Genomic DNA, 20,771 nt, shown 5'->3' on the forward strand with positions numbered 1-20,771 from the left:
CCCCGCCCCCCCCACCTCCACCACCCATGCCCCTCCAGCTCGAGGCCCACCTCCGCAGCCATGGCCTGGAGCCGGGTGCCCCCAGCCCCCGCCTGCGACCTGAGGAGAGCCTGGAGCCACCCGGCACCATGCAAGAATTGCTCGGGGCCCTGGAGCCGCTGCCACCTGGGCCTGGTGACACTGGTGTGGGCCCACCTAACACCGAGGGCAAGGATCCCTCGGGGGCCTACCGCAGCCCTAGCCCACAAGGCACCAAGGCTCCCCGCTTTGTGCCACTCACCTCCATCTGCTTCCCTGACTCCCTGCTGCAAGACGAGGAGCGCAGCTTCTTCCCCACCATGGAGGAGATGTTTGGCGGCGGCCCCGCAGATGACTATGGGAAGGCTGGGCCGCCCGAGGACGAGGGCGATCCCAAGGCGGGGCCTGGGCCGCCTCCGGGCCCCCCTGCCTATGATCCCTATGGGCCCTACTGCCCTAGTCGGGCGTCTGGAGCCGGTCCCGAGACTCCGGGCCTGGGCCTGGACCCCAGCAAGCCGCCTGAGCTGCCCTCCACCGTCAACGCCGAGCCTCTGGGCCTGATCCAGAGTGGGCCCCACCAGGCGGCCCCCCCGCCCCCACCTCCCCCACCCCCGCCGCCACCCCCTGCCTCGGAGCCCAAGGGAGGCCTGACCTCGCCCATCTTCTGCTCTACCAAGCCAAAGAAGCTGCTTAAGACGTCGTCCTTCCACCTGCTGCGGCGCCGTGACCCGCCTTTCCAGACGCCCAAGAAGCTGTACGCCCAGGAGTACGAGTTCGAGGCCGACGAGGACAAGGCCGATGTGCCTGCCGACATCCGCCTCAACCCCCGGCGCCTGCCTGACCTGGTGTCCAGCTGCCGCTCCCGTCCGGCTCTCTCACCGCTGGGCGACATTGACTTCTGTCCACCCAACCCGGGCCCCGATGGGCCCCGGCGCCGTGGCCGCAAGCCCACCAAGGCCAAGCGTGATGGGCCACCCCGGCCCCGGGGGAGACCCCGGATTCGCCCACTGGAGGTGCCCGCCACCGCTGGGCCAGCCTTGGCCTCCACCCCTGCTGATGGGGCCAAGAAACCCCGGGGCCGGGGCCGGGGCCGGGGCAGGAAGGCCGAGGAGGCCGGGGGCACTCGGCTGGAGCCCCTGAAACCACTGAAGGTGAGGGGGAGTGAAACCCCGACGCCTGAGGGTTGGGACCACGTTTGAGGTTCTTGGGCACGGTAGGGGATGGGGTTTATCTTCCTAATGCCCACGAGGAGAAGAATCCGAGGGCTGGAATTCCAGGGTTCCACTGTTGCAGAGGTCTGGGAATTGAAACTCTTGTGTCTAGAGGGAGGCAGGGGGTTAGCGCTTGTATTCTTAGGTTCTAGATCCTGCAGGACTATTGATCAGGGATCCTAGATTCCTGGGTCGTGTGGGAGGAGGGTCCGTGAGTAATGAGGGAGGGACCCCAGTCCTGTCATTCTGGAATCTGAGCAGAGGAGTCTGCAGGCATGAGTTCTGGGATTCTACAGGCTGACACACTGAGAATTTGAACTTTAGGGTCTTAACTGGCGAGAGGGCTGGAGCCCCAGACCCCTGGGTCTGAGGGAGGAGGGGGCTTGGGGCCCTGGGCTTGTGGGCCTTGACTCCCCACCGCCCTCATATCTAGATCAAGCTGTCTGTGCCCAAGGCCGGCGAGGGTCTGGGGGCGTCATCGGGCGATGCCGTGTCGGGAGCTGACCACAACAGCCTGGACTCCAGCCTCACTCGGGAGAAGATCGAGGCCAAGATCAAGGAGGTGGAGGAGAAACAGCCCGAGATGAAGTCCGGCTTCATGGCCTCGTTCCTGGACTTTCTCAAGTCAGGCAAGCGCCATCCACCGCTCTACCAGGCCGGCCTGACACCCCCGCTCAGCCCCCCCAAGAGCGTGCCGCCCTCTGTGCCGGCCCGGGGCCTGCCTCCCCAGCCCCCCGCGGCGCCTACCGTGCCACAGCCCCCACCCGCCGGCACCTTTGGGCTGGGGGGTGCGCTGGAGGCCGCCGAGAGCGAGGGGTTGGGGCTCGGCTGCCCTTCGCCCTGCAAGCGGCTGGACGAGGAGCTGAAACGGAACCTCGAGACCCTGCCCTCCTTCTCGTCGGACGAGGAAGACTCTGTCGCCAAGAACCGGGACCTGCAGGAGAGCATCTCCTCGGCCATCTCCGCCCTCGACGACCCGCCACTGGCTGGGCCTAAGGACACCTCCACCGCGGATGGGCCCCCCTTGGCTACTGAGGCTGCAGTCCCCGGGCCACCCCCTCTCCCGGGGCTCCCCAGTGCCAGCAGCAGTGGCACACCTGGTGAGCTCTGGGAAGATGGTCTGGGGGCGGGGCAGGGGTTTCCCGACATTCAGGTCACCAGGTCTGGTTGTGTAGATCAGGCACTGTTCACAGTGCAGATGATTGATAGAGATTTGCCTGTTTATGAGAGTAATCTCCTACTTGAGGGCAAGCCTTTTGAGAAAGGGGCGTCTTTTTCTAATCCGCCCACAGGTGCTAAGTGGACTGAGAGGGGCTCAAAGGTGGGCAGTGGAGAACACTGGGGGACAGGGCAGGCTATAAGTGATGGGGACAGGTGGGTGACAGGGACGGAGAGAGCTTTTAAAACTGATGGGGGACATGGGACCTGAGAAGGGCTCTAGGAGTTAGGGATGTGTAATAAAGGACAGAAAAGGGTCTGGGGGGCAGAGAGAGACTTGGGAGGGTTGTTTAAAGAGAAACATATCAACCATGACTAGTCAGATCTCGTGGGGGGCCATCGGGAAAGGCTGGGGGTACAGTCAGGTCTGGATGGTGTTGAGGGGGGGGTTGGACAAAATTTGAGGGGCTTTGATGCGGGGGGAACAGAGGCATTGGGGAAAGAAAGAGGTGGCATTTGGAGCAGTTAATGAGGAGGCTTGGGAGCTGACGGGAGTCTTAAGGAATGAAGTCTTCTGGAAGGTGGTAGAAAGATGGGCAATGGGGAGTGAGACAGTGAGAGGCCGAAGGGAAGCATCAGGGAAGAGATGAGAAACACTGGAGGGTGCTAAGCAGAGTGCCTGGATCTGCCGTAACAGGAGAGAGCATGGGGGGAGAGGGAGCCTTGGAAGGGTCAGGAAGGCTCATAGCTTGGAAGGACCGAGGGATGGAGCAAAAGCAGTCTGGGGAGTCAGAAGATCTCAAGGCGTTAGAGGAGGAATGTTACAAAATCTCCTGGGGAGTTAGCAGGAAGGAGAGGGTATTGCCGATCCCGAGAGTGGAGAGCAGGCTGAGGAAAGGAAAGGGGAGAGCTTGGGTGGAGGAGTTTCGGACTTCTGAGCAGGAAAAGAGGAGGTAGAAGCACAGAAGGGGTGGTTGAAGAATTGGGAGGAACACTGAGGAATGGGAGGTAAGCGTCAGACTGGGGCTCCAAAGCAACAAAGAGACATTTCAGGACTAAAATGGACATTGTGCTTGGGAGACAGTTTCAGGGGCTCAGAGTAGCCACTGGGGCCGGGAAGGGGTCTCAGGGAGGGAGTCAGGTGTGGCACAGTGGCGACTGGGGAGCTGAGTGGCGATAAGGGGCAGGGGGGCTGTTAGCACAGGGAGGGACACGCGGGGACAAGGGGAGAGGTGCTGGGATGGTGAGTGGTATTTGGGGACTAGGAGGTAGGGCAGGGCCAGGAGCTTTGTAGGCACTAGACTGGGGGGCAGAGGGGGTTGATGGCACCGGAGAGGCCTCCTGGCCATTGTGGTGAGGACACTGAGCAGTGGTACTGGGACACAGAACTGGCACCAAGACACAAAGGGGGTCTTTGGAGGCTGGGGAAAGATGGGGAGGACCAGAGCGGCATGTCTGGGTAGGAAAGGTTATTAGGAGCTTGGAGAGAGACGTTAAAGGGTCCTGGGCTTCTGGTAGGTGTCTGGGGACAGGGGTGGGTATTGAAGGTCAGGGAGGGGTCAGACAGGAGCTTTGCAGGAAGAGGAAGGTCAGCAGAAGAGGAATAAAAAGTGGAGATGGAGGGGGATTGGGGGCAGAGATGGAGGCTAGGTGAAGAGCTCAGTTTGGTCAGGAGGGATGTTGGGGTACAGGGTGGGAAGATAGCTGTGTTGAGACCCCCCAGAATAGGGTGGGAGGCCTTTCACTGGTAGCAGATAAACAGGTCTCGGGGGGCGGGGTTGAGTGGGGCTCCAACCCTGATGCCCGTCTCGCCCCCAGAGCCCCCGCTGCTGGAGGAGAAGCCCCCGCCCTCGCCGCCCCCCGCCCCGACGCCCCAGCCGCCGCCCCCGACGCCGGCCCTGCCCTCGCCACCCCCTCTGGTGGCCCCCACGCCCAGCTCGCCGCCCCCACCGCCCGTGCCAGTCCCACCGGCCCTGCCCTCGCCGCCCGCCCCGCCGCCCCTGCCCCCCGCCGCCCCTGCCCCCCCTCCGGAGGAGCCTGCCGCCCCGTCCCCCGACGACCCCGAGCCGCCAGACGCCCGGCCCCTGCACCTGGCCAAGAAGCAGGAGACCGCGGCCGTGTGTGGGGAAACAGACGAGGAGGCTGGCGAGAGCGGTGGGGAGGGCATCTTCCGGGAGCGCGACGAGTTCGTCATCCGCGCCGAGGACATCCCTTCCCTCAAGGTGGGTCTCCTGTCGTGTCGGACAACTGGGCCCAATGCTTTGGTCACTGGAGCGTTTATCGAGTGCCTGTTGGATGACAGGCCCGGTGCTGGGGGCTGCAGGTACAGTGATGGCTGAGGCAGCCCATCTGATCCTCCTGAGTTGACAGTCATGGGGCTGATAGAGGAGGCCAGCTGGACCCCTGCAGAGGACTTGCACGCTTCTGAGATGTTATTTGGGTGTGTGTGTGTGTGTCACCGATAAATAAGGTAAACCCATCGTTAGCATTTATTGCAGGTATTTTTGCTGTGGGTGCTAGGGTTATACTAAGGGACAAAGCCGATGAGGAGGGCCTGATCTCAGGGAGCTTCTAACACAAGCCAAGGGATGCTTTAAAGGCAACTTGTGCCTTGTAGGTGGAAAGCTGAGGTATTGACGTGACATACCTATGAAAAGGCACACATACAACGTGCAGATGTAGTAGCCAGTGGTTTGGGAATGCTTGTGTGTCAGGCCACATCTTAAACGCTTCGTGTTGGGACTTCCCTAGCAGTCCAGTGGTTAAGAATCTGCGCTTCCACTGCAGGGGACACGGGTTCGATCCCTGGTCAGGGAACTAAGATCCTTCATGCCATGCAGCGTGGCCGGAAAAAAACAAACATTTTATGTACACCAGCGCATTTACTACTTCCAGTTATTCTACACAGGGGTGGGCACATTATAACCCCCCCGCCGCACCCCCCCAATCCAGCCCCCTGCCTGTTCTTATAAATAAAGTTTTATTGGCAGATAGCCCCACCCCCTCATTTACATATCAACTATGGCTGCTTTCGGCGTCCACTAGCAGAGTCGGGTAGTTGCAACAGAGCTTAGCTGATCCACAAAGCCAAAAATATTTCTTGTCTGTCCTGTTACGGAAAAAGTGTACTGACCTTTGCTGTACTTTGTTCATTGGACAGGTAGGTGGATCAGAGGATTAATATAAGTGCTTGACAAGGGTAGGTGACATCAGACGCCTGTGTAGTGTTTCTCACAGGGCATGAGGTAGAGCGAGTACTCGGTAGGTCAGCAAGCCATTATCACCTTGATGGTGATGCCAAGGGCTAAGGCCATTCTTTGTGTTAGTTACTGTCACTGACTGGGGGCAGGAACCATGTTTGGTCTTGGATGTAGGTTAACACGTTTAATTTCTTTTTTTTAAAGATTTTTTTTTTCTTTTTTCTTTTTTGACGTGGACCATTTTAAAATTTATTTTGTTTAATTTATATTTGGCTGCGTTGAGTCTTTGTTGCTGCGCGAGGGCTTTCTCTAGTTGTGGCGAGCGGGGGCTGCTCTTCGTTGCGGTGCGCAGGCTTCTCATTGCGGTGGCTTCTCTTGTTGCGGAGCACAGGCTCTAGAGGGCAGGCTCAGTAGTTGTGGCGCACGGGCTTACTTGCTCCGCGGCATGTGGGATCTTCCTGGACCAGGGCTCGAACCCGTGTCCCCTGCATTGGCAGGCAGATTCTTAACCACTGCGCCACCAGGGAAGCGCCCTAACGTGTTTAATTTCATCTTGGGTGTTGTTTCTTCTAAGTTACAGATGAAGAAATTGTGGGGTGAATTCATTATAAGGATAGTGCATATTATTATACTTTTGTTTTGGCCGTAGCTCGCAGCTCGTCGGATCTTAGTTCTCCAACCAGGGATTGAACCCAGGACCATGGCAGCGAGAGTGCCAAGTCCTAGCCACTGGACCTCCAGGAGATTCCCTATTATACTTCATTATTAAGTGTGTTTTGGGAGAGGAACTTAGTGTGCTTTTTCCTGTTATTTTCAATCTATTTTTTTAAAAATTATTTATTTATTTATTATTTGGCTGCGCCAGGTCTTAGTTGCGGCACGCAGGATCTTCGTTGTGGCATGCGGGATCTTTTTTTTAGTTGTGGCATGTGGGCTCTTAGTTGCGGCATGTGGGATCTAGTTCCCTGACCAGGGATCGAACCTGGGCCCCCTGCATTGGGAGCACGGAGTCTTAACCACTGGACCACCCGGGAAGTCCCTTCAATCTATTCGATTGTGGGAAAAGTAGAGCAAATACAGTGACGGGGCTGTGTGTATCCATCACTCAGCTTCCACCGTTATCACCTCCTGGTTGGTTCTGCTTGCTTTCCACCCTGCTACATTCTACCCTGTCCTCCCCAGCTCAGCAATCCCAGACTGTATCTTTTCATTGTTACTTTGTCATCTTCTCAGTATGATATATGATAGAAGAGAACATTCACAAGAGATATGTAAGTTGTCAAAGCAGAATGGTAGAGTGAAGGCTTAATTCTCCACTCCTCAGCCAGCTACCAGAACAATCCCAATGCCTTGAGTCTCAGTATCCCTCCCTGGCCAGTCCTGCCGTCTCCCTCATAGTTGTACTCTGCTAGTGCCCTGTGTACATTATTTCATTTTAACTTCAAGACTTCTGAGGCTCTTTGGCCATCAGTCTGGGACAGGCGAGGGAGGTGTCAAACGAACAGCGGTGCCAGGAACGGCTACCAGCTCTCAGGGGATAGGATTTGGGGCACATCACATTCAGAATTTAGTTTAATCGTGGTAACCGATACATGTCACAAAGTTTATCATTTTAACTATTTTTAAGTGTACAGTTCAGTGGCATTAAGTATATTCACTTTGTTGTGCAAACCTTCGCCACCACCTGTAAGTTTTATCTTTGTAATCTCCTTTCTTTATACGGATTACTGTCCGCCTTTTACAGGGAAGGAAACTGAGGCTCAGAGGATTAAAGTGGGCTTTCCAGGCTTTCACAGCTTGGGACCCACACCCAGTTCTACTGGCCCTGGGAGCCCACGCTCTCAGCACCAGAGTCAGCCACTCTGTGTATATTCCACCAAACATTGATCGTGCTGCTGGGCACCCAGCACTGGGCCAAATGAACAGGGCTCTGGGGTGGGGACCCTGACCGTCCCCAAGTTCACAGATGAGGAAGTTCACGTTCAGGGAGAGGGAATCATTTGGCTGGTGGGTGCCAAGCCGGGATTAGAGCCAGGGCCATCTGATACCACCTCCCAGCTGGCATGGGGCAGGGGAGGGGGCCAGGCAAGGACTCAGATGCTTAAAATACAACACGAGTATGTGTTCTGATGGGGGACTCACAGCCCCAGGACTGAGCCACTCAGGCAGATGAGGACTCATTCGTGTGTCAGGAATCAGGGCAGGCTGGCAGCATGGTTATTAAGGGCCCAGCTTTGGCGTTAATCGGATTGGCTTGACTCTCTGCCACTTCCGAGCTGGACTAGTGTTGACCCTTCCTGAGTCTCAGTTTCCTCATCTGTAAAATGGGGGCTGATTCTGTTAGTACCCGCTTCGTACAATGTGAGCACTCAGGCTTTACAGCTTGTCCAGTACTCTCTGACTGTGGGTGGCACGCCAAAAGTGCCCTATAAACTTTGTTTCTATTATTCAGTGATCTTGGGCAGATCTCTAGTGCAGAGTTTGGCAAACTTTTTTTTTTTTTGTAGAGGGCCAGATGGTAAATATTTTAGGCTTTGCAAGCTACGTACGGTCTCTATCATGTATTCTTGGGTTTTTGTTTCTTGTTTTGTTTTCCTTTTTCACACTCCTTTAGAAATGTAGAAACCATTCTTAGCTCATAGTTCTATAAAAATGGGCCACGGGTCATAGTTTGTTCTAGAACAATGGCAGCCCGATAGAAATATCATATGAGCCATGTACAGCACTTTAAACATTCTTGCATCCACACTTTTGAAAAGTTAAATGATGAGTGAGGTTAGTTGTAGGGATGTATTTTCTTTTAACTCAGCATGTCTAAAATGTCATTTTAACACGCGGTCAATACAGAAAAAGTTAATGAGATGTTTTACGTTCTCCCTTGCTTACCAAGTCTTTGAAATCCAGTGTGTGTTTTACACTCATAGAACATGTTGATGCAAATGAGCTGCATTTTAAATGCTCAGGAGGCACATATGGGGAGGGGCTGCTGAATTGGACAGTGTAGGGTGAGCCCCCTCTCTATCCTCCCCACCTGTAAAATGGGAGTGATAATATTAACTCCCAGTCCTTGGAGATGTTGAAGGTTTATCAGGATGTAGATTCTGAGCATATAAGTTTGTCGGATGGAGAAAAGTATGGGGAGAGCGGGTCACGCAGAGAGAACAGTCTGTGCAAAAGCCCTGTGGTGAGGCATGTTTATGTGGTGGGTAGGGAGAGATGCAAGGGGTTGAGTGAGTGGACGGTGAGCGCCGAGGCTGGGAAGGTGGGCAGGGTCCAGATCATCCTGTGGTGAGATCAGTGGGTGCCTGCTTGAGAATCTGCTCTGGGTTGTCTGGCTGCTTCGAGGGCCCTGGCCAGCAGGGAGGTGGCTGGGGAAGTGTGCAGTCCTGATGACAGTCTGTCCACTGCCTTAGTTCTGTTGCACTGACTCCCCTGTGTCTGATCCTGCAGCCTTCTCCTTAACACCAGGCTGGGTGCTTCTAGCTTACTTACTCACATCCTGCTACTTACTGCCCTTGTCTCAGCTTGTCACAGTTCAGATTCCCAGAAGAGAATCTGATTGGCCCAGCACAGCATTTTGGGTCAGGACGGGGTTCGTGTTATGCCTGTTGATTGGCCACCCCTTGTCAGGTCTCCTCCAATCAGCTGTGGCTTCCACCGCATGGGTGTAATGGGTGGGGCAACTTCCCACCAAGTGGAAGTGGGTGTGGTCACTGACATGACTGACATGAGGAGAGGCAGGAAAGACGTGGCTTTGGGACTAAGTGACCCTGGTTGGGGAGCAGGCAAGGATGATGATGCCGGGGCCTGATGACTGGGGGATAGTGGAGATCCTGGGAGGAAGAGTGGTTTGGGGAAAGAAGCCAAGCCCAATTGGGATGTGGTGAGTCAAGGGCCCCACGTCCAGCTAGAGAAACAGCTGGATCCTTAGAGGAGGAAGATCAGCAGTGGGAAGAGACAGAGGAGGGGGTGCCCTCCCCTGGCTGGGGGAGGGGGTGCTCTGATGGATTTTTCAGAAACTTCTGAGAACTGGAACAAGGAACATTATATCCACAGTGAGAGGGAAGAAGACACCCCTAGTGGGGGGCCCTGCATGTGCAGAAACCTGGAGGTCAGAAAGTCTGGGGCTTGTCTGCTGAGCTTTGAGGGTCTGGATGACCTGCTGGGCAGGGATAGGAGAAAGGAAGGGAGACTGAGACAATGTCTCTGTGCCAGGCTGTGGAATCTGCATTGGGGGCCGTGGGAGGTTTTGGAGCAGGGCAGGATGTAAATGAGCTTTTCAGTCCTTGAAAAGGATTTGAAATGGACTTTTCAATCCTTGGGCCTCTGACATGGTTCCCTGAGGAGCCAGGAGGGAGGATTGAGAACTATGTTATCCTGGAGGAAGGCACTTGGGATTGACATTCCCATATCCCTGTCTCATCCTGCCTCACTCTTGTCCAGTGAAATTTCAGCCAAGAACCTTTCTGGACCTCATTTTCATCAGGTTATTCTAACTCCTTTCTGTTCCCCTGGCTGATCTGCAGGATATGAAAAATTGTGGATGTAAAAGCATTTGACCAAAAACCAAGAATAGATAGCCAGTACTGGGCACTCAGGCTCCAGTGCTGCAGCTGCTGCCCGTGGCAGACATCACTAATTGATCCCAGCGCTTGCTCCTGCTGAGCCTAGTGCTCAGGGCAGCCATGATCAGTTAGTTGGAGTTATCTGAATCCTGTTTATCACTTGACTATGGATTCTTTATTTTACTTATTTATTTTTAAAAATTATTTATTTATTTATTTACTTTTGGCTGCATCGGGTCTTAGTTGGGGCATGCAGGATCTTCCGTTACAGCGCGCAGGCTCCTCTCTAGTTGTGGCGTGCGGGCTCAGTAGTTGGGGCATGCGGGCTTAGTTGCCCTGTGGCATGTGGGATCTTAATTCCTCTACCAGGGATCGAACCTGCATCCCCTGCACTGGAAGGTGGATTCTTAACCACTGGACCACCAGGGAAGTCCCAACTATGGATTCTTTAAATGCAAGGACTTGTCCCTCATTCATCTCTGGGTTATCACAAAGCTCAGTGCATATTTCCCGCTATGTTCTTATTATTTACTTATCTGTGCCTGTCAGTTGCTTTTTTCTAGAGCCACAGCTGTCACACACTTTACCTGGCAGTCCCTGGTCATCACCCAACCCCCTCACGGAAGATACAGTCCTTCCAGGACTCATTTAGGTATCACTTCTTCGAGGAAGCAGTCTTGGATTCAGATTGAGTCCAGAGTCCTTCTTCTAGGCTTCTGCGGCACCTGCTGTTAGCACACTTATTACTTGTGCTGTTATTTTTTTGTGCCCGTGTCTGGTCCCCTGCTAGCCCCCTTACGCCCTGAGATCAGATGCTGGGTCTGACATCCTTTGGTTCCCAGTGCCCAGCTGGGGCACACAAGGCTTGGGGTGGGGATGGGGGTCTGAGTGTGCTGGGGGGAGTGGAGATGGGGGAGCCTTTGTGTCACTGTCCTGCCCTGCTGTGGACAGGCTGATGAAATAAATGGTCTCAGGTAACCCATCACCTGTTTATTCGTAGCACAAGCCACAGCCTCACCCTGTTCTGTTTATCTGCTTTTCTGTCTTATTACCTCTGTAACGAAGACCCCAAGAAAGGCTTTGTCGATCTCGTTCATCACCAAACTGTGGGGCCCAACACTGTATCTAGAAGATGGTGGGTGGATGAGTGCTCAGATTTTGTCATTTCTTTGAGTCATGCGGTTGGCTTGTACCATCACACTATATAGCTATAATAACTAAAACCTTGTAGCCCAGAATGAATGGCCTATTTGCAGCAACATGGATGGACCTAGAGATTATCATACTAAGCGAAGTAAGTCAGAAAGAGAAAGATAAATGCCATATGATATAACTTATATCAGGAATCTAAAATACGACAGAAATGAACATATCCACGAAACAGAAACAGACTCACTGACATACAGAGAACAGACTTGTGGTTGCCAAGGGCAAGGAGCGGGTGGGGAGGGAAGGATTGGGAGTTTGGGATTAGCAGATGCAAATTAGTATATATACGGTGGATAAACAACAAGGTCTATACTGTATACTGTACTAGACTATACTATATAGCACAGTGAACTATAGTCAATAGCCTGTGATAAGCAATACTGGAAAAGGATATGAACAAGAATATATATATGTATAACTGAGTCATTTTGCTATACAGCAGAAATTAACACAACATTGTAAATCAACTATACTTCAGTAAAATTTGAAAAAAAAACAAAAAACAAAAAACAGCATGAACGGCCTGATTGAGAGTATAGACGGTTCCCTGATGGTTCAGTTTAGGATTTTTAAACTTTATGATGGTGCAAAAGCAATACGCATTTGAATTTTGAGTTTTGTTCTTTTCCTGGGCTAGTGATATGCGCTACGATACTCTCTTGTGATTCTGGGCACTGGCAGCGAGCAGCAAGCCACCAGCTCCCGGTCAGCCACGCAGTTAATCGCAAGGGTAAACAACTGATACACTTACAACCCTCCTGTCCCCAGACAACCATTCTGGTTTTTACTTGCAGTACAGTATTCAATAAATTACATGAGATACTCCGTACTTTATTTTAAGGGAGGCTTTGTTTTAGATGACTTTTCCCAACTGCAGGCTAAGTGTTCTGAGCACGTTTAAGGTAGGCTGGGCTAAGCTATGATGTCTTTAGGGGTATTCAATGCATTTTTGATTGAGGATATGTTCAACTTACGATGGGTTTATTGGGACGGAACCCCATGGTAAGTTGAGGAAGCTTTGCATCCCCAAATCTAAGAACCTCAGACAGCCAGAAGATATCTGTCAGCTGGAAGTTTGCTGATGCTTGTTAATGATGATGCCTTTTCTCTAAGCGGGTGTAGAGGGAGGACAGAGGGCCAGGAATTGGGGTCGGGAAGGGCAGGAATGGGGGTTGACCCTGCGGGCCTTACTGTGCCCCTCCTCAGCTGGCGTTGCAGACGGGGCGTGAGCCTCCACCCATCTGGCGAGTCCAGAAGGCACTGCTGCAGAAATTCACTCCGGAGATCAAGGACGGGCAGCGGCAGTTTTGTGCCACCAGTAATGTGAGCCTGCGGAGGGGAGCGAGGGCTTGAGGGGCCCTGGGTGGGGTGTGTGGAAGCCGCCGTCCCCCTCACACGATTCTGATTCACCTTGGGTCCAAGATGTGTCCAGAGGGGGGTCTCCACCTCCTGGCAGGCTCCGGGTGGCTGCCATGGTGGACCAGGGCAGGGGTGGGAGTCTTGGGTGTTGGGCTGCCTAGCTGAGACGAAGGAAGGAGTTCCTCATGTGCTTCTTTTCCTCCGTAGTATTTGGGGTATTTTGGGGACGCCAAAAACCGGTACCAGCGCCTTTACGTCAAGTTTCTGGAAAACGTCAACAAGAAGGATTACGTGAGGGTCTGTGCTCGGAAACCCTGGCACCGGCCTCCAGTGCCTGTCAGGTACCATGGGGGCCGGGGGTCAGGTGGTGGGCAGGGCCAACAGGCATGGGGTGAATCATACAAGGAAATTTACATAACATAAAGTTAACCATTTTAAAGTACACAATGCTTAGAAACCGAGTCTGGCAGGGGGTGCAGAGACCCAGAGAGTGGGGCCCCCAGAGAGAGGGGGACAGAGACCAGCTCAGCAAAATTCTGTGCTTAGAGCTGTGGGCTAGGCAGCGGGGGCGGGGGTACCCCAAGGAGGAGAATTTGGGTTTCAGGGGGTGCTGACTGCAGTCCCATCTCTGTCCCCTTCCAGACGCTCTGGGCAGGCCAAGGGCCCCGCATCTGCCGGGGGCAGCTCCGCACCTCCCCCCAAGGCCCTGGCACCACCTCCTAAGCCCGAGACCCCTGACAAGACAACATCCGAGAAGCCCCCAGAGCAGACGCCCGAGACGGCCGTGCCTGAGACCCCCGCCCCTGAGAAGCCATCCCTGCCTCGGCCCATGGAGAAGGAGAAAGAGAAGGAGAAAGAGAGGGCAACGCGTGGGGAACGGCCGCTGCGGGGTGAGCGGGGCACAGGCGGCCGGCAGATTCGGCCAGATCGGAGCCTCACCACGGGACAGCCCGCCACCTCCCGGCTGCCCAAGTCCCGGCCCACCAAGGTGAAGGCTGAGCCGCCCCCCAAGAAGAGGAAGAAGTGGCTGAAGGAGGCGGCAGGCAACGCCTCGGTGGGTGGGGGCCCACCAGGCAGCTCCTCGGACTCAGAGTCATCCCCCGGGGCGCCCAGTGAGGACGGTAAGGCCATCGGCAGCCGTAGGGCTGGTGGTAGGGAGGCGACTCTGTGGCTTTCAGAAGGAGGCATGGGTGGGGGCTATCCAGAGGGCTCCAGGTAGCATCAGCAAACAGTCACAGTAGTAATAAGTACGTTAAAAATAATAGCAGTAGCTAACAGCTCTATGGCACCTAACCACGTGACGGGCTGTCTTGTAAGTTCTTCATAGACGTTAACTTGTTTGAGTTTTTCACCGTGGTCCTGAGAAGTAGATACCAATGTTATCCTCAAATACAGGTGAGGAGACTAAGACACCAAGAGAGTGCAGCACAGCTGGGATGTGACATCCCACCTGAGTTGGAATGCAGCCGGTGGAGCATTGGGCTCTCTTCTTCAACACTGCACTGTTTTGTCTCAGAATAGGCAGTTTCTGAGGGCTGAGGAGGATTGGGGACTAGCATCTATCGTGGGGACCCAGACATAGTGGTGTTCCCTGTGACTCCCTGGGTGACTCCAGGAAAGGGGCAACACCTCTTTGCACCTCAGTGACCTCAACTGTAAAATGGGTTAATAATAAAGTAAAAATGGGTATTCACAGAAAAGCACATAGGAGGGTACTAGCCTGTAGTGGGCACCAGGTGGGAGCTCCATTGCTTAGAATGATGTCTGGTTTATGATGACAGTAACAACAACAAAAATATATGTACACATATGTAAAATAAATATAATAGCTGACTTTTATTGAGTGCTTACTAAGTGCCAGGCGTCATTTTAAGCATGTTACACATTGGCTTATTTTATCTTTACATAAACCCTCTGAGGTAGATGCTGTAAAATTATCCTCATTTTATTTTTTATTATATTTTTCGGGGTTTTTGTTTTGTTTTGTTTCGTTTTTTTATCCTCATTTTAAAGATGAGAAATCTGAGGCCCTGGGAGGTGACATGACTTGCTCAAGGTCATATACTCTTTCAGGTGTAGTACAGGGATAGCTGTTGTAACAGAGGCTAGTCAAATGAGAGAGTTGGAATTATCTTTTCATCAAAGCCCTGATGAAGTTGGGAAGTTCTGATTAAGTGCCAGATCTGGGAATGGCCCACATCCTATCTTCTCTTATCCCATTGGCCAGAACTAGTCACCTGGCCACAGCTAACTGCAAGGGAGCCTGGGAAATGTAGTCTTTTAACTGGGCAGTTGGCTCAATCTGGCCAGGTGGAAGCAGTTAAAGCTGAGTCAGGGGAAGGTGCTGGCAAGGGAGGAGCTTTACAAAAGGCCCAAATTTGCAGGTTCTTTTTCTTTTTTCTTAAACAAGTTTATAGATCTAATACACATACCATGTAGCTCACCTAATTAAAACACATAATTCTCTGGCTTTTAGTATAGTCAGAGTTGTGCATCTACCTGGCAGTCAAGTTTAGAACATTTTCATCACCCCAAAAGGAAACCCTGCTTCCTTTGGCCATCACTCCCTTCTCTCCACCCTCATCCCTAAGCAACCAGTAATTTACTATTTCTATATAGATTTGACTATTCTGGACATTTCATGTAAGGGATATCATATGTACAGTGTGCAGTCCTTAGGGACTGGCATCTTTGCTTAGCATAATGTTTTTGAGGTTCATCCATGTTGTGGTGTGTATAAGTACTTCATTCTTTTTTTTGCTAATTGAAGTATAGTTGATTTACAGTATTATATTAGTTTCAGGTGTACAACATAGTGATTCAATATATTTATAGATTATACTCCATTTAAAGTTCTTATAAAATATTGGTTCTGTTTCCTGTGCTGTACAATATATTCTTGTAGCTTACTTATTATTATTATTTTTATTTTTATTTTTTATTTTTTTATTTTTTGCGGTACGCGGGCCTCTCGCTGCTGTGGCCTCTCCCGTTGCGGAGCACAGGCTCTGGACGTGCAGGCTCAGCGGCCATGGCTCACGGGCCCAGCCGCTCCGCGGCATGTGGGATCCTCCCGGACCGGGGCACGAACCCATGTCCCCTGCATCGGCAGGCGGACTCTCAACCACTGCACCACCAGGGAAGCCCCTTACCTATTATTATACATAGTTGTTTGCAGTACTTCATTCCTTTCCATTGCTTGGATATGCCACATTTTGTTTATCCATGGACTAGCTTGATGGACATTTGGGTTGTCTCCACTTTTTTGGCTGATGCTGCTATGAACATATGTGGACAGCCCAGAATTTTCTGAGCCTATGAAATGGGAGAAACTAAACTCTGCACGCTTAGGGAAGCAATTCCCCCGCCAAGGTTCAGTATCTTTCTTTGGGCCTGGGTCTCTCTCTGTTCACCCCATTTGAACAGGAGCCCCACCTGGGCAGGATGAGCCTGACTCAACGTCTGGATGCCCTGAAGGTTCTGCCCAGACCAGGAGGTCTCAGAACCAGCCCTCCTGCTGGTCCAAGACTGGTGATCCTCCATGTGCTAGAAGCTGATGTCTCTCCTTTCTTAGATGCACAATGAAAGTTCTAGAAAGAGGCTGCCGTGATGTTCCCTCTCCCCCTTCCTTTAGTCCACTCTCATCTGGCTTCCTCAGCCCCTTTCTGCAGGTATTAATTGAGCACATACTATGTGCCATGAACTGAGGGTTCCAGCAGTAAACAGAAAAGACAAAAGCATGTATCCTCGTGGGAGCTTACAGTCTCAGCTGGGGAGTCGATCAGATAAATATGTAATAGAACACAAAACAATATGAAAAATCATCAGTGTAAGGCTGGGTTGGATTAAAGGCAGTAGAGGAAAATAAATCTGGTAAAGAGGATCCAGGTGGGATCCTGGGTGATATTTTGGGGGGAAGGGGGAGTTGCAGAAGGCTTCTGGAAGTGATATTGGAGCAGAGATCTGAATGCAACAGGGTTGGGGTGGTGTGACCTTGGGAAAGAGAACATTGTGGACTGGGTGTGTCTGAGGGTCAGGAAAGAGGCCAGTGGCTGGAGGAAATGAGGGCAGAGAAGGAACAGGAGCACATCTTGGAGAGACAAGGGTCCTGGGGCTTTGTGACCCCACTGGCAGGATTTTATCATGAGTGAGACAGGAGCCTTAGGAGGGTTCAGCCAGAGGCTTGATGGGGTCTGACTCCCACGGCTAAATGGTCACTCTGGCCTCTTGAAACAGCTTTCAGCAAGGACCGTCCATGTGGGTAAATCAAGTGGACATTTCTCGTGCCTTTTCCTAGGGGATGTTTTGGGGTCTTCCCACACGTGGCCCTCCTGCTTCTCTTTTCTCCCTGATGCTCCTTCTTGAGTTTCTGGTGGCTGTCCCTCCAGTCCCGTCCTTGGAGAATTCCCTGGTGGTCCAGTAGTTAGAACTCAGTGCTTTCACTGCCAGGGCCTGGGTTTGATCCCTGGTCAGGGTACTAAGATTCCCCCAAGCCACGCGGCACGGACCAAAAAAAAAAAAAAAAAGAGTCCCGTCCTTGGCCTCATTGCTTGGCCTTCCGTATCTCTCACTTGGCAAGCTCCCACAACTTCCATGAGCCTCAGACTCATTTCTTCTCCCTGCCACCTTCCAGGCCTACCCCCCAGCAACCCCCTCCTTCCAGACCCCACCGAGCTGGTCCTAGTTTCTCTATCTCAGACACAGCCCCACTGGCAACCAAGTCACCAGGCCAGACCCTCCCTCACCTCTGCTGCAAGGAAGCCCCCAGCCCTACCCCTCCGGCCCTGACTGCCCCCCTCCCCTCTGCTCCTTCCCACAGCCCTAGCTCAGATGCTGGCCCTCCTGCCCCTCAATCTCTGTATCCTGATCCTCCAGCCCTGGCCCGGCCTCGTCCTTTCTCATCTGGTCCATTGCCCTGGCCTCTGGTCTCGGAGCGGTCTCTCTCCATCCCCTGGCCTCGGAGTGGTCTCTCTCCACGTACCTTCGCCCGTCCCTGCTCATAGCGCTCCCATGGCTCCCTAGACCCCTCCCTGAAAAAGGCCCTCCCCTTTCTACCTCATCTCGGAGGCCCCACATGGTCTGGCCTGCCCTGACTTGTGCAGTCTCAGCTCCCATCTCCTTCCTCAGTCTTGCCTTTTGTGACCTGATCTCTCAGACCTGATTCAACTGGTTTGGAAACCAACTCTGCTGCTTCTTTAGACTTTACTGAAGCTACGCCGAACTAGTCAAACGCAATGGTCACCGGCCTGGAATACTCTTGCCTATCGCTCAAGGCTCAGGGTGTGTGTGAGACCTTTAATAGCCTTCCCTGACTTGCCAGGCTGAGCTCGTTACGGTACCTGTGATTCACCGTTAGAGTATGTTGTCCTGGTGTTGGAGAGTCTTCCCCAGTGGACGTGGACCTCAGTGAGGGTAGGGATTTCTCTCCTGGTCCCTGGGGCTTAGAATATTGTCTGCCACACAGGCGGCCTTGGAGGAAGTTGGAACGATGGGCCATGTCTCCCTTTTTTCCCCCCAGAGCGGGCAGTACCTGGGCGTCTGCTGAAGACCCGGGCGATGCGGGAGATGTACCGGAGCTACGTGGAGATGCTGGTGAGCACAGCACTCGACCCGGATATGATCCAGGCCCTGGAGGACACACATGGTGAGCAGAGGCCTAGGGGCCCAGGGCCCCCTACCCCTCCTTTGCCTCCCATACATCGTGGGGCTGCATCTCTTCTGACACCCTGTCTCGCCTTTCAGACGAGCTGTACCTCCCGCCCATGCGGAAGATCGATGGCCTCCTGAATGAGCACAAGAAGAAAGTCCTAAAGCGGCTGTCGCTGAGCCCAGCCCTGCAGGTGCTTGGGGGGGGGCTTGGCCTGCTGTGTCTGGGGCCCAGAGCTCAGGCACAGAGGAGACATGTGCATGTCAGCCACTGCGCTGGTCCCCAGAGCATCAGGCCCTGGAGGGGCGATCGTCAGAAGGGTCGGGCTTGGCCAGGAGAGTAGTGGAGGCCGAGCTGTCTGGAGGGAGTCTCTGGGTTCCCAGCAGTCCTGCAAGCACAGATGGAGGCGAGCTGGGATGGCACGGCGGGGTCATTGTCAAGGTCTGGGATGGGCTGCTAGGCAGGCCCAGCAGCGCGTGGTTGTAGAGTACAAGTCTGGGGACAAAAGGTGGACTAGGGCCTGGACCCAGGGCTCGCTCTGGGGCAGAGCATTGAGTGGATTTTTTTTTTTTTTTTTAGAATAGAGTTTTTAGTTTTTTAATAAATTTATTTATTTTATTTATTTATTTTTGGCTGTGTTGGGTCTTCGTTGCTGCACGCGGGCTTTCTCTAGTTGCGGCGAGCTGGGGCTACTCTTTGTTGCAGCGCGCGAGCTTCTCATTGCGGTGGCTTCTCTTGTTGCGGAGCACGGGCTCTAGGTGCGCGGGCTTCAGTAGTTGTGGTGCGCGGGCTCGGCAGTTGTGGCTCGCGGGCTCTTAGAGCGCAGGCCCAGTAGTTGTGGTGCACGGGCTTAGTTGCTCTGCGGCATGTGGGATCTTCCCGGACCAGGGCTCAAACCCGTGTCCCCTGCATTGGCAGGTGGATTCTTAACCACTGCGCCACCAGGGAAGTCCCCGTTGAGTGGATTCTGATGGCTTCTCTGTCGACGTAATTCAGGCTCTTCGAATCTCAGGCTCGAATCCGAAGTCATCTATGTAATCCCTTCTGGGATGGGATATCACGGTGGCTCCGAGAATTCTGGGAGAGAACATTAATTTGGTTTTGAGAATTCTGATGGGGATGTTAATGTGCTGCTGGGAACTGGGGGGTAAAATGTTAGGATGGCTCAGAATTCTGGAATAGATTTTAGGCCAGCTCTGAAAATTCTTGCTGGGATGTTAGTCTCACTATGAAAACATGGGATAAAACGTTAATCTGGTTCTGGAACTCTTCGTGGGATGTTAGGATGCCTCTGAGAATCTTGGGACTGACTGTTTATCTGGCTCTGAGAAGGGGGGTAGGATATTACGCTGGAGTTAGGAATTCCACCGTAATGGGAATTGCCTGGTGGTCCAGTGGTTAGGACTTCACACTTTCAATGCCGAGGGTGCGGGTTCGATCCCTGGTCGGCGAACTAGGATCCCACAAGCCGCGTCGTGCGCCCCCCCACACCCAAAAAAAAGAAATTCCACTGTAAAACATTAGGATAGGTCTGAGCATTATGGGGTGGAATATGAGTCTGGTATTATAATTCTGGGATGGACGTTAGCCTGGCTCTAGGGATTCTGGATTTCAGGCTGACTCGTAGAATTTTTGTAGGATGTGATGGTGGCTGTAGAATCCTGGGCAGGATGTTAGGTGTCTTGGAGAATCCTGGGCGGGGCCACAAAGCACATTATAAGGGTCACCAGACAGGCCTAGGCTTCCGCTGGCCCTTGAGGAAACCGAGACTCCCAAGTGTCTTTCCTGATCTGCAGTTTCCTGGGGGAAACTGAGGCATCTGATCACTTGGGATCTGAGAACTGGGGGGTGGGTCTGGGGTGTGCGGGTCCAGGGAGGTCCCCCTGACCCCTCGGATTCCCGCAGGACGCCCTGCACACGTTCCCCCAGCTGCAAGTGGAGCAGAGTGGGGAGGGTTCCCCTGAGGAGGGGGCCGTGCGTCTGCGGCCGGCCGGGGAACCCTACAACCGCAAGACGCTCAGCAAGCTCAAGAGGAGCGTGGTCAGAGCCCAGGTGCGGCGGAGCCCGGGAGGGGCGGGGCCGGGGGCGGGGCGCGGGGGAGGGGCCGCCCGGCGCTGAGCAGGGAGGCTGAGGCTTCTCCGCTCCACCTGCCCAGGAGTTCAAGGTTGAGCTGGACAAGTCGGGATACTACACGCTCTACCACTCACTCCACCACTATAAGTACCACACCTTCCTGCGCTGCCGGGACCAGGTGAGCCCACCCACGCCCCGCACGGGTCACCCTGGGATTCAGGCCATCGCAGGCTCCCCGCTGGACCCGGGAGTCCAGCTCCCAGCCCCCCTCTCCCTGGGGCACTGATCCCTAGGCCCCCAGCCTCCTCCCACCCCAGCTCCATGTTTAACC

The 20,771-nt window shown here is 53.5% G+C and overlaps 1 protein-coding gene across 1 annotated transcript in view; it reads left to right on the forward strand.

Annotated features, from left to right (window-relative positions):
* Nucleotides 1-20,771, forward strand: part of PRR12 (proline rich 12) — a 35,775-nt gene that overhangs the window by 12,351 nt on the left and 2,653 nt on the right. The window contains exons 5-14 of the mRNA XM_055079255.1: nt 1-1,169; nt 1,663-2,329; nt 4,206-4,609; nt 12,568-12,684; nt 12,928-13,061; nt 13,363-13,841; nt 18,239-18,364; nt 18,463-18,560; nt 20,273-20,419; nt 20,523-20,618. The exon at nt 1-1,169 is cut by the window's left edge and continues 2 nt beyond it. Coding sequence (XP_054935230.1) covers nt 1-1,169; nt 1,663-2,329; nt 4,206-4,609; nt 12,568-12,684; nt 12,928-13,061; nt 13,363-13,841; nt 18,239-18,364; nt 18,463-18,560; nt 20,273-20,419; nt 20,523-20,618 — 3,437 coding nt within the window. The remainder of the gene's footprint in view (nt 1,170-1,662; nt 2,330-4,205; nt 4,610-12,567; nt 12,685-12,927; nt 13,062-13,362; nt 13,842-18,238; nt 18,365-18,462; nt 18,561-20,272; nt 20,420-20,522; nt 20,619-20,771) is intronic.

Source organism: Physeter macrocephalus, chromosome 17 (genome assembly GCF_002837175.3).
Source record: "Physeter macrocephalus isolate SW-GA chromosome 17, ASM283717v5, whole genome shotgun sequence".
Taxonomy (NCBI): domain Eukaryota; kingdom Metazoa; phylum Chordata; class Mammalia; order Artiodactyla; family Physeteridae; genus Physeter; species Physeter macrocephalus.